The 13522-nt window shown below is 41.8% G+C and overlaps 1 protein-coding gene across 1 annotated transcript in view; it reads right to left on the bottom strand.

Annotated features, from left to right (window-relative positions):
- LOC129247219 (dynein axonemal heavy chain 5) overlaps positions 1 to 13522 on the bottom strand; it is a 119371-nt gene that overhangs the window by 6584 nt on the left and 99265 nt on the right. The window contains exons 27-34 of the mRNA XM_054886253.1: positions 13312 to 13480; positions 13077 to 13229; positions 12683 to 12975; positions 12097 to 12589; positions 7466 to 7655; positions 7172 to 7328; positions 3779 to 3874; positions 3345 to 3401 (exon numbers count right to left, since the gene is read on the bottom strand). Of these exons, the coding sequence (XP_054742228.1) occupies positions 3345 to 3401; positions 3779 to 3874; positions 7172 to 7328; positions 7466 to 7655; positions 12097 to 12589; positions 12683 to 12975; positions 13077 to 13229; positions 13312 to 13480 (1608 nt within the window). The remainder of the gene's footprint in view (positions 1 to 3344; positions 3402 to 3778; positions 3875 to 7171; positions 7329 to 7465; positions 7656 to 12096; positions 12590 to 12682; positions 12976 to 13076; positions 13230 to 13311; positions 13481 to 13522) is intronic.

The following is a 13522-nucleotide window of genomic DNA, read 5'->3' as shown; positions in this document are numbered from 1 at the left end:
AGACTTGAAGAAGGCTTTCGATACTGTCAGCCATTTCACGCTACTAGATGATATTTCTCAGTCGACATTCACGCCAGGGCTGAAGAGGTGGTCCGCCAACTATCTGAGCGTCGGTCGTCCACGATTTTTAGAGACCAAACACCCAAACAGATGAAGATAAAGCAAGGTGTTCCGCAGGGTGTTGCCCTTTCACCCTTGCTGTTCAATTTCTATCTATCGAAGCTCAACCAACCACCAGAGGTGGTCACCCTGGTCTCTTACGCTGACGACTGCACGATAAAAGCGTTGAGCAATGACATTGATGGTCTGTGTGCCAAAGTGAACGTCTACCTCACCGACCTTTCTCGATTTTTCACTGCGAGAAAACTCCAACTTTCCCCCACAAAGTCCACGGCGGCCCTGTTTACCACCTGGGCAAAGGAGGTCAAACTGCAACCCAAGGTAAAAGTCGATGACCCAACACTTCCGACAATTAACAATCCCAAAATTGTGTGTGTAACCTTTTACAGTTAACTCTCTTTCTTTGTGCACACAACCGCAATTGCCACTAAAGTCCTAAATCACAAAAATCGCTTGCCGGCAGCTCTTGGGGCAAAGACAAAAAATTGGCCGGCCGACCGGTTCTAAACTATGCTGCGCTTGTCTGGTCGCCAAAACACTGTTATTCGGATGTCCCCTCTTCAACACCTTCACAACGAGGCACAGATGCTCCCAGTAAAGAAGCGCAAGAAACTGCTCAGCAAACAGTTTCTACTTGCGTGCTACCGCCGGTTTCACGCTTGCAAACACCTGCTTGAGCCAGAGCCCCCTCCAAGGCACGTCAGACGAGATCCAGGACAAAACGAACAGACATCTACTGGACCAGACGGTGTTTAGACAGATAATAAACGACATTCATGGGGAGACCGTCACCACCTTCCTTAGCTCCCGTCTACCGAATGCCGTAATCGGAGCCCAATCACCACCTACAGCAGATGAAGAGCTCCAGCTTCCCGGTGAGACCCGCGTAACACTGGCAAAATTACGTTCTGGATATTGTAGCAGATTAAACTCCTACTTATCCAGAGATGACCCCGACGTACCAAACATGTATCCTGCATGTGAAGGCACCCTACACGACACTAGCCACCTTTAGATGAGTTAGACGAAGACGATCGGTGACATACACTACACTGACAGAGCTTGTATTGCTACTGCTACAATAACAACAACAACCACCATTAAGAGGTAAGGAGTTATCATCACACTAATCTGGTTAGGTCCTCATTAAGTCTCATACAGTAAGCTACGGCCTCTATACGACTGTAAATTTCCAAGTCATCTGCATACATCGGACAACGCGATGTCAAAAGAACATCTGGAACATCATTAAGGGGTTAGGGGTAGTCAGAGGCCCGAAAAAATGATGATTTTCACGAATTTTTTTTTGCTACTTAATTAATTTATTTAACAGAAATAAAAACATAGCATAAAAACATCATGTTTTAACTTGACTTCACCAAAATTTCAAAAAAAAAAAATTAATAATTGCAAAAGTTATCGCTGTTTGTGTGAAGCCCGTTTCTCCAGAAGTCCCTTGCGGTGAACATCACAAGTCCTTGCAGATTCATCTAAAACCAATCGGATGAGAAAAATTATTTTTATTGATAGATAATCTCGAGCCGGATCGAAGCTTTTTTTTTCACAATGAACAAAATGGCGGCCTCAGAAATTTTTTTCCAGATTTTAGAAAAAAAAAACAACAGTTAATTGTTAAAAAAAAATCGAAATTTTTGAAAAAAAAAAATCCTTCGATCAGGCACAAGTTTTTTATGTTTTTCAAAAGCTGTATAAATTTTATTGAAATCTACGTAGCGGTTTTTAAGTTACAGTGTTCACCAGTTTGAAAAACATAGTTTTGAGAAAAACGCATTTAAAGTTTTGCTATCGGCTCCGGAGCGGCCGAGCGCCCTTTGTTAATTGTTGAATAACTTGAAAAGTATTTGTCGGATTCACTTCAAATTTTTACACAATATTTTTAAAACATTATACTTTAAGAAAATGCAAAAAACAAAAAATCGATTTTTTGAAAATTCTGACTACCCCTAACCCCTTAACAAAGATTAAGAACAATAATGGCTCGAGCTGGCTACGTTGAGGTGCACCTGAGGTAACTTTGATGGCATCAGTTTTTATATTATTTATAACCACAAATTGAATTCTATCAGTGAGATAAGATGCAAACCACTTAAATGATGCCAACGCTGAGGTAAGGTTTTCTGTATTTCTCTCGTTCGGTATTTCTTTTATTTTTACAATGCCTCTAAACAGGCTTTCTCACTTATCAATTCTCGGCATTTTGTTCGAATGATGTTTACATTTTATTTGTTTAATTAAAAAAATTGTAGACCGCCAATTTTTGGCCAGTGACATTTTTATCTACATCGCAGTACTGTGCAGCGTGACCATGAACGCACGGAGGTCGTCTTCTTCACGTATGCCGCCCCTTGCACCATCAGCTTTCCCTTCTTCTCCACCTCGCCTGACAGCACACATTCAAACTTTGTTATTTCAAAAACGCAAAAATTCATTTATTGTATTTAGTTTAACTTCTTTCCTCAATAATACTTTCCGTTTCTCCTACTGCGAGTACCAGGTATGCCGGCTGTGGCGCTCATAACGATAGAAAAAAATGTAAAAATATCCTTATTATGCGCATCATGACCTGTATTAGAAATATGTTCAGAATGTTTGCGTTCTGTGGGAATTCCATTTACCGCGCATTGCCATTTTTCCTTTTGCCACAAATCTGGTTGCTACTCGAGCAAATACAATGCAAGTATATGAAAAAGTTTTACGGTTAAAAGTTCTTGCGAAGCGAAAACGAAAAATCCTAGTAATAATAACAATAACCTCCTCCTCCTCTTATTGTAGTGGAATAAGTTGCAAATATAAATAGGGAACAAACCTCTTCATTACTTTTACAATTGCATTGGAAAATTCGTGGGACTTCACACAAAGACAAAAAAAAATTAAAATCAAGCACAATTTTTAAACAATTCTGAAAGTTGCATAATAAATAAATAATGAAATATACTTTACTATTATTTCCAAGCTGCTCAAAGCTTAAAGCCTTAAAGCTGGCCATAACTTTCATGTCAAATTTCGTTGTCTTCGATGCCAGCCTCATCTCAGTCCTCACCCATCGGATATCGCATATTTTCCCCGGATAGTCTTTCAATGGAATTGTGGCGAGAGCAAATTACAAAAATCACAAACATCCACATGCGCACACTTGTAAAGCTTCCTCATTTATGCCCACACACACACACACACACATACTTTAAATGGCATAACGGACTTACTTGACGCATAGCTGTTAAAAATCCTTGAGGATTAAAGAATCCCGTCATCCAAAAGACCTTTCGAAACATATTCGCATTTCGTTAATTCACAAATTGAATTCGTGTGTATTCAGCCGTCGAGATATTGGTGCCGAAGCCGCGGGCAGACAGCGCCAACAGTCATCAATCGACGACACCAACGGAGCAGCATCCACGCAGTCACATAAATGAAAGATGGGGAGAGATATAATGATAAAGCAATTAGTGATTTCTCGACACATACAAATGGGAAATTTTCGTTTGCAATAAAATATGGCCAACTACGTACTTCAAAATGTATTTACAAACGCACACACACTTATACATGCATATGCTCACCAGTATTTATGGTAAATTTGCATATAAGTTAATTAAAGTCATTTATATGCTTCAGCCTTAAAGTAGCGAAAACTCACTTTCGGGCGATCTGTTGATATCCAAGTGCGAAATTGTGCGTTGCGTTCCAGTAGCTCAGTATACCAAAAGCCCAGGGTCGTCGATTCCCAGGATATCTGTAAGTGGCGTAAATGGGGTAAATGGCAGTAAAAAAGTATGCCGCTCGAATTGAGCAAAGATCCAATTTGTCTTAATAGAAAATGGTTTAAACTGTGCAGAGTGGTGAAAGCTTTTAAGATTGTAGTGCAAAATTTAGTAGAGTCTCAGTTTTTCTATATAAATATAAATGTTGAAGTGTTGACGAGAGCAACCTAATTCGTTTGAAATTCATTCAACCATTTCATTTAAATAGAGAGAAGAGGTGGCATCGCTTTCGATAAATAGTTATTTCGTTTTACTTTCTTTTTGTTTAGTCAAACAGCTTTGTTTGGGGGCAGACTAACTAAACGTTAATAATTTTAATATTTATAAGGGCTAAACTGACCAACTGTAACCACACACAAGGTGAAGACCAAAATAAACAATACTGAGCTAAAATAGAAACGACAGGAGCTTTGAGTTTATTTATTCAAAATAGTCTCCTTTGGCCTCGATACACTGTTTTGCGCGATCTAAAAGCTTTTCGAAAGAGTGTTTCAGGTCATTGACTCGAATGTCCTTCAGGATGACGATACAAGCCTTTTGGATGGCCTCTACGAACGCAAAACGTTGTCCTTTCATGGCCAAATGCAAGGTTTGGAATAGGTAGTAATCACATGAACCAATATCAGGCGAATTGATCGTTAAAATGCGATTTCTAGTCAAAAATTAAGTAACAAGAGTGGATCGATGAGATGGCGCATTATCATGCAATAAGCGCCAGCTTCCTTCTTCGCGATATTCAGGGCGAATTCGACGAATGCGTTGCAACAAACGCTTCAAGACGCCAAGATAGAAAATTGCATTGACGATTTGGCCCATTGGCACGAACTCCTTATGGACAATTCCATTGCAATCGGTAAAACAAATGAACATCGACTTGATTTTTGACTTCTACAAACGCGATTTTTTGGGTGGTGGCTCGTGGCCTCCATTCGACACTTTGACGCTTAGTTGCAGGTTCATGTTGGAAACTACATGTTTCATCACCAGTTACAATATTGTAAAGTAAGTTCTCGTTTTTTCTCGCCTCTTTAATGAGGTCTTTCGAATGTTGAATTCTGAGCAGTTTTCGGTCCTCAGTTAACTTGTGCGGAATGAAACGTGCACAGACCTTGCATAAGCTCAAATGATTAGTTAAAATGCGATAAATCGATGTTTTGGAGATATCCAACTCCGATTCCATGAATTTCAACGATGATTTTGGTTCATTTTTGATAAATTTACGAACAATTTCGATGGAGTTTTCTGTGTTTACTGATTTTGGGCGCCCTGTATGTTCTTTGTCATTTAAGTCCTCACAACGATCTCTGAAACGTGTAAGACACTCATGATCTCTGGCACGAGATAGACAATAATCGCCATAAACTTTTTTCATCAATTCAAATGTTTCGGTAAACTTTTTACCGATTTTAAAGCAAAATTTGATATTAGCTCTCTGTTCGAAACTCATTTTTGTAATGATGACGCAAACGTACTGAAACTTTAGACGCAATAATTTAGCTTTTACTCAACCGAATGCCACCAAGCTTTCACTGGAAGTCTACTAGAGATGTAACTTTTAACGCGCTAACTCATTAAAAAGATGGAGCCATCAAAAACATTTATATGACGCCAGTCTTGTCTATTCTGGACTTCACCTTGTCCATACATACGACCCTAGAGAGCCTACCAATAAAGGCATGTAGAAGTTAGATGGCAAAGGTACCACGAGTACACTAGTAGCGCTAGGTGTCGTTTTGATACCATAATGTGGACCACTACCTGCGGACAATTACAAAACTTAAAGGAAGACAAACCATCTACAGCCATCCAGTGCTGTTGATGTAGTGAAGAAGAGAGAGGGATCTAGGCGGAAGAACTGCCTCTCAGTCTATCCCCAAAAGGCACACAATGGAACCTCAAGCGCCTAGCCCCCAGTCTCGGACATTTGCAAAGAAAGTGTTCAACAGTGTCATTCTCTGCAGGATCCCTACAGTTTCTGCAATGGGGGTTGTAAGGAAGTCCAAGCATCTCCGCATAAGTACCGATCACACAGAGGCCGGTGAAAACCACTTGAGTCGAGCTGAGGCCAAAGTGTATTTGAGATAGCCCACGATAAGAGTTTCTCTCCATCTGTCTTGCGATTTTTTAGGAATTGTGGCCCCTTTCTATACCGGTCAAGGGGACACCGATGTCTGAGATGGGGACAACTGAAAGCGGCTCAGTCGAAACCTACCTGCCAAGTTCATCAACAATTTCATTTCCCTCTATGGTCGTAAGCCCTGGAACCCAGATAAGATAAATGTTTCCTGCACGTTCGAGACGTTTGATCTCCTCCTTACAGGAGTTGACCAAAAAAGAACTGCAACACGGTGAGAACAGCTCATTGATCGCAGCTTGACTACCGGAAAATATATTTATGTCTCCCTCCCAACAGCGATCCCTGAGCATTTTGCATGCCTGCAGGGTTGCGAAAACCTTAAAAGAGACTGAAATATTGGCTTATTTAGAGAAAACTCCCGACTATCGGTAAAACTACTACCACGGCACTCACGCAGGAAAGCTGGGTTTATCATATAATACCCATTGCAGAGGGTGTTTAGACCTTTCAGAAAAAGAGGCACTTTCTCTGTAAATGTTCGGGTTTGCATCACGGGTGCTCCTAGCCAGCCTAGAGCAGGCCTTCAACCTAAATCCCATCAGCTTTCTACGTTACATCAACAGCTCTGGCAGGCTGCAATTTCATTTATTCTTTTAATTTTAAACTTTATACAGACAGCTGAACTGCTATCAACGTTACACATAGCCGCATAGCCACATCTACATATGTGAGTATGTATGAATGCATTTTTAAAGCGGTGAATGCATTTGACATTCGAATAAAAACCAATCTCAATAGTGAAAAACCATCGCGTAATACTTCATCTAACCGCATAAGTACTTGTCTGACGCAGTTGGCTCTAAGTGAATTCACTATTTTCTGTCTCATCGGGCATGTGAGCGCATGAAAATCTCAAAAAACTCAAAAAACCCAAAAATTCAACTGAAATGAAAGCGAAGGCAAAGCTGCCTAAACTAACACACGCACGTCCACTTGCCCACCTTACGACGTCGCATACAAATTTCGGATTTTTAACATGGAGTATAAATGTTTGTATGCAAAGTCGTTATCTTCCACGCTTTCAACTGCAAATTACATAGAGTGTATGTATGAGCTTTTGTGTGCATACGTTAGTATTTGTGCAAATTTATGTGTAGATATGTTTATACGCATGAGACAAGTGTACACTAACCTTCATCCAAGATTCCGGTATGCGTGCATCATACATGGCATCCAAGGACTCCTTCAATGCAGGACTCATCACAATCGTGCCATCAATTGCCAATTTCAGGTCGCACAGGCAGGTGTACACCTTCTTAATCACTTTCTGCATGCGATCAATTTCTTGTCTGCCAAGGGTTTTATTCAAAGGAAAGGAAAATGAAACAAAAACGAGTACACAACTCATATTCAATACTCATTTCTTAAGTTAAAATATGGAAGAGCAGCACGGTAAAAGGCTTTAGGCGCCAAAGTGGGCAGTTACCTGAGAAAGATATTCATTGGCAGGAGAATTCCCATGCGCATCAGATTCTCACGCACCTCGTAGGCGTTGTACTGTGACGGAAGCTTACGCAGCATGTCGTCGGCTAGTTGATAGACAATGCTTTCGCGCGTCTCTCCACCACCACCACCACCCTCCTTGGGTTGTACACTCAATATGGTGTCTAGAATGCCTTTGTGTGGGTGAAAAAATTAAATATTTTTTTTTTTGGCTTAAGAAGAGATATCAGCGCAGAAAATAATTTTTATTATTATAATTTTTTTAAGTTAAAATAAATAACTTCTTTTATTCGATATATTTTTTTTTGTTTTGATATATGAAACTGAAAAATAAAGCGGGTTTCATTACGGTCAATAAAAATAAATAAATAATTGACACGCACATTTCTGTTAAGGTTTTAGCCGAGCCATCCTCCTATTCGCGATGTACATCTTGATGTTGTTCCTCAAATGGAGGGACCTAAAGCTTTAAGCAGCGTCCGAACGGCAAATGGTTTTTATGAGGAGCTTTTTTCCATAGCAGAAATGTACTCGGAGGTTTGCCATTGCCTACCGATGGGCGGCCGCTATTTAAAAAAAAAATCGTCTATCATTTTGCTGTTTCATGCACGGAGATTCGAACCTACGCACTCCCAATTGGTAGTCACGCACGAGCCCATAGGACTACGGAGCCACCAACCCAAACCAATTTTAAAATTAGAAAAAAAATGCAGTGCTCTAATTTTTGAAGGTAATAAACCATGGATAAAGAGGCAAATCGAATGAGTCTGGTGGTGAACGAGGACAAACGAGGACATCAAATAAACAGTCGGTGTACTCGCGTGGTTGCCGAACGTCACTGTTGATAGTTATGATTTCGAGGTTGTAAAAGACTTCATTTATTTAGGAACCAGCATTAACACCTATAACAATGTCAGCCTGGAAATCCAACGGATAATCTCTTTTGCCTACAAGTGCTACTTTGGACTAAGTAGGCAACTGAGTAGTAAAGTCCTCTCTCGACGAACAAAACTAACACTCTACAAGACTCGCATCATGCCCGTCCTAACGTATGGCGCAGAAGTGTGGACGATGACAACATCCGATGAAGCGACGCTTGGAGTGTTCGAAAGATTCTGCGTAAGATTTTTGGACCTTTGCACGTTGGCAACGGCGAATATCGCAGGCGATGGAACAATGAGCTGTACGAGCTTTACGACGACATAGACATAGCGCAGCGAATAAAGATCCAGCGGCTACGTTGGCTGGGTCATGTCGTCCGAATGGATACAAACGCTCCGGCTCTGAAGCAGAGGAAGAGAAATGCCTCCTCTGAGTTGGAAAGATCAGGTGGAGAAGGACTTGGCTTCACTATCCAACTGGCGTCGGTTAGCATGAGAAAGAAATGAATCGCGTAAGCGGTTATCGCGCCAATTAAGAAGAAGAAGAATAAACCATGTTGAGCCAAACACAATATTTGATGAAAGGACGCTTCGTGACTTTCGTTGATGAAGCATTCGGTGGCATTTTAACACAATGAAGAGTTATTTTCATCAATTATCCCGCAAAACTCTCGCATTAAAATTTGTATGAGTGGGATTGCGCCAGTCAAAGTGATATAAAATAAATACACTTCACCGACTCCAGAATAAAATACTTCGAGATATCCTCAACTCACCTTGGTTCGTTCGCAATACGGATATTCATCGTGACCTCAAGATATCTGCAGACAGAGAAGTGTCACAAACAATGGCATAAGAAGACGCGCCTATAGCATGAAGCTGGCTACAAGCATGATGGACCCAAGCGTGGGTGCATAGAAGAAGTCCATTTCATGGGCATCGATCTGGGCCCTCCCGAAGTGATGCAGAAAATAGTACCGAGAAGGGAATCTCCTCAGAAGAGGAGAAGGGATTGTTTTAGTGGCCATACCACTCGACGCAGTAAGCGACGGTCGCTGTAAGTGCGAATGCATTTGAAATCATATCTCACCCACCAGAAAACAAAAAAACAAGAAAATCTCTACGGTCGCTGAAGAAATTTAAAAGCAATGGCTGCAAAGCATGATGGCTGCTAACTTAAGGAAGGGACTATGAAAATCTCTTCACAAAATTGTCTTTATGTTAATAACATTTTTTTTTTTTGTCTGGACAGACTAGCAAGTACAGTACTCAGACACAATTAAATCCATTGTAGAGCACTCAGATTCTCTTTTTAATTTTCTTTAAATCTACTCAACCCCCAAAGAAATCTGAGTAGATCTTGTGGTACCAAGGAGCCAAGATGGTTGCTTCTTAACACAGCAGAGCCAAAAACCTCAAGCCCGATTCGAGCGAAGGCGGGGCAGACGCACAGAAAGTAGTCCGCCTTCTCATCCTCCTCTCCACATGCTGGGCAGAGTACACTGTCTGAGATGCGCACCTTTTCCATGTGCTTTGCCCATAGAAAATGGCCCGTCATCAGTCCAACTAGCCTCCTACAGTCCCCTCTGCTTGAAAATTGAAATTTGAAAAGGTCGAGCCAAAGAGCACCAGAAGATTTGGTGGCTCCTAAAACACTCAGCCCATTGTATTTAGTGCTTAGTGACAGGAGGAACTGCGACAGTCGGTCAGGCATGACAGTTGACATCAGTTTTGTCCATCTGCAGTCTCTCTCAGCCTGCCAAGCTCGCTTGTGGGTTAGAGTAACCGTTTACTAACCGTGGCTTTGATGGCTGCAGAAGGGAGTGGCAGAACGGGCTCCGGGCCAAGAAAGTTTTGCTGCTTGTTAGTTTATTTCTAACTGGTTGCAGTGTCAACAAACATTGTTATGTATTTTATAAAAAATTCTATGCGCTTCGCATCCGCTTGGTTCTCCATGGCTTCATCGCAGTGGTCACTCATAACAATTTTCAAACAACCGCACAGCACGTGCAATAAAAAATGGTACTAACTTATAATTGGATGGTCTTAATATAAGGTTGGCCAAAAAGTCTTGCGGTATTTCCGTAAGCTTGTCTTTGCAAGCGCGTAGTTCTAGTTGTATTCATCGCATCGGTTCACGCTAGAGCTTTTTGGAAAGCTCTTTTCACGTGCTAACACGTATTTGATTAATTGTTGTTTGCTTTTAGTCGTTCGTGAGTTATAGCGTCGCAAACATGGAGCAAAATAAAGAGAAAATACGGCATATTTTACAGTACTACTACGATAAAGGCAAAAATGCATCTCATGCTGCCAATAAAATTTGTGCAGTTTATGGACCCGATACAGTTTCCATTTCCACCGCACAACGATGGTTTCAACGTTTTAGTTCTGGTGCAGAGGTGATCCAAGATGCGTCACGGTCCCGAAGGCATGTCGTCGAAAATTGCGATAAAATCGCTGAACTGATCGAAAGAGACCGGCATAGTAGCAGCCGTAGCATCGGCCAAGAGCTGGGCATGAGTCATCAAACCGTTATAAACCATTTGAAGAAGCTTGGATTCAAAAAGAAACTCGATGTATGGGTGCCACACGACTTGACACAAAAAAACATTTTTGCCCGTATGGATGCATGCGAATCGCTTCTGAATCGCAACAAAATCGACCCGTTTTTGAAGCGGATGGTGACTGGCGATGAAAAGTGGGTCACTTACGAATACGTGAAGCGCAAACGGTCGTGGTCGAAAAGCGGTGAAGCTGCCCAGACGGTGGCCAAGCCTGGATTGACGGCCAGGAAGGTTCTTCTGTGTGTTTGGTGGGATTGGGAGGGAATCATCCACTATGAGCTGCTCCCCTATGGCCAAACGCTCAATTCGGACCTGTACTGCCAACAGCTGGACCGCTTGAATGCAGCACTCATGCAGAAGAGGCCATCTTTGATCAACAGAGGCCGAATTGTCTTCCATCAGGACAACGCCAGGCCACACACATCTTTGGTGACTCGCCAGAAGCTCCGGGAGCTCGGATGAGAGGTTCTTTTGCATCCACCGTATAGTCCGGATCTCGCACCAAGTGATTACCACCTATTTCTGTCCATGGCGAACGAGCTTGGTAGTCGGAAGTTGTCCTCAAGAGAGTCCTGTGAAAATTGGCTCTCCGAGTTTTTTGACAATAGGGAAGCGAGCTTCTATAAGAGGGGCATTATGAAGTTGGCATCTCGTTGGGAACTCGTCATCGAACAAAACGGCGCATATTTGACTTAAATCGCATTATTATAACCAATTTTATGAACAATTGAAAATTCAATAAAAATACCGCAAGACTTTTTTGACAACCTTATATAACACCCAATTCATGCATGCCTTTGTGTATGTGTGTCATTTTCTAAACTGCAAAATCTGGGTTTATGGCCGATGTATAAGAGTTTAGACAGCACGTTTTAAATCTCACGTTTCGAAAAGTTTTCATTCACTAATTTTTGTCCACATTTGTCCCATTTTCCCTCTCCTTTCTCCTTCGAATTTCCTTCCAGTCACCTCAGCAAATCTGCTCATTTCAATTAACACTAAATAAACGAACGTGCGCACATAAAAATACCTACACATACATGCACATACAATTATAGCCCAACGAATGAGCTCGCCTTTGACCTCTGCACCGAAAACCAGCAACTTCATAACCTCTTAACCTCATAACCATCTCATTGTGTTAGCGTCGATAAAAAGAAGGCATTTACCTTTAGCCGAATTAATCTGGTACGTGATGTCAGCATTGGAATGCAAGCCAAAAACTTCTGGTGTGTCATAAGCCGGCAAGCTGTTTATATAATCAACGAATCCTTGCAAACTCTTCGTATTCGGCACTTTATATCCTTTGTAGAATTCGAATGAGTTGCTCAATAGTCCCTCGCAAAACCACACGGCAGTGAATGTGGTCAGCAGCCTTTTATCAAAATCATCAGTCACGCGACCACCATACTGCACCTCTCCAATCATATAGACAAGCGTCTGCCATGAGACTCCCTTCTTCGGATCCATTTCATCCAAGTGATTCTGTATGAATTGCACGCTCGCCGCAAAATCCGCCTGATTAAACTCATACGGTATATTCCAACCAAGTGGTCCGAATTTCCTACGCTCCTGCACGATGGTGTGCAGAAATGCCACTGTATATAGCAGTGGTGGCCATTGTGACGCTGCGGTGTAATCGAGAAAGTCCTGCGTGAAAGCCTGTGGGTGGGCGTAAAAGCAACACCAATACAACAACAGAAATTGAACACATACTCATACAGAAAACGTCACGATAACGAGCAGTAAATTCACCTGGTAGCTGCGCTTGAGACTTGCGCGTATGCCCTGCGGTGGCTCATTGGTGAATTTAATAGCCATTTGAAGTAAGCCTATTGGAAAATCTGCATGTGGCTCTGTGGTCACCCACATGCGGAACGTATCGTCGATGTGTTCCGTCTCCACCAACATATCAATGACCTCCGAACAGAATGGCAATGAGAGATGAACATTCTGCAACAACACCCAGCCACCGCCGGACATTGAGTCCATTATCATTTTGCGTGCATGGCATTCTTGTCCCTGGCCCATGGATACCGATTTCAAAGCTAAAGCAACAAAGTGAGAGTATTACCTTAGCCATTGGATTGTTGTAAAGAAAGTAATAGCATTTGCAGTTGAGTGAGGTGAGATACTCTTGTGCTCTTACGTATGCCCTTCTGCTTGGCCAAAGCGCCGATTTGTGTGGTAGGATCTGACCCAATGGACAGCAGGCAAACGAATGGTGTGCGTGGCTCCGATTCTGCCCAAGTAACTTCAAGATCCAAAATTTGCATTTCGCTGTATTCAGGGCCCAAAGATTCTGCAAGAGTTACATGTTGAAAAGATTAAATAAAGTATGAGTATAATTTCTATTCGTCTTCACCCCTAAAGGGTGCGCATACCCTCTATGTATTTCTTCGCTTGCGAAATTGTGCGATCTGGACACCAAGAGCGTACTAACAACAACTTGCGGAAACCATCCAAAGATTCTTGATAGCCACAGGGGATCTCTTCATTTTCGGGTTTTTCAGCTTCATACCAAAAACGCCATTCCTTTTCATTTGATTCGATCTGAAAAAGTTACATCCGCCGTTTAAGGCCAAGCACACATAT

The sequence above is a fragment of the Anastrepha obliqua genome, chromosome 1, assembly GCF_027943255.1.
Source record: "Anastrepha obliqua isolate idAnaObli1 chromosome 1, idAnaObli1_1.0, whole genome shotgun sequence".
NCBI classification, from domain to species: Eukaryota; Metazoa; Arthropoda; class Insecta; order Diptera; family Tephritidae; genus Anastrepha; species Anastrepha obliqua.
The sequence above is the reverse complement of the archived record's forward strand: the minus strand, read 5'-3'. Positions and strand labels throughout refer to the sequence as shown.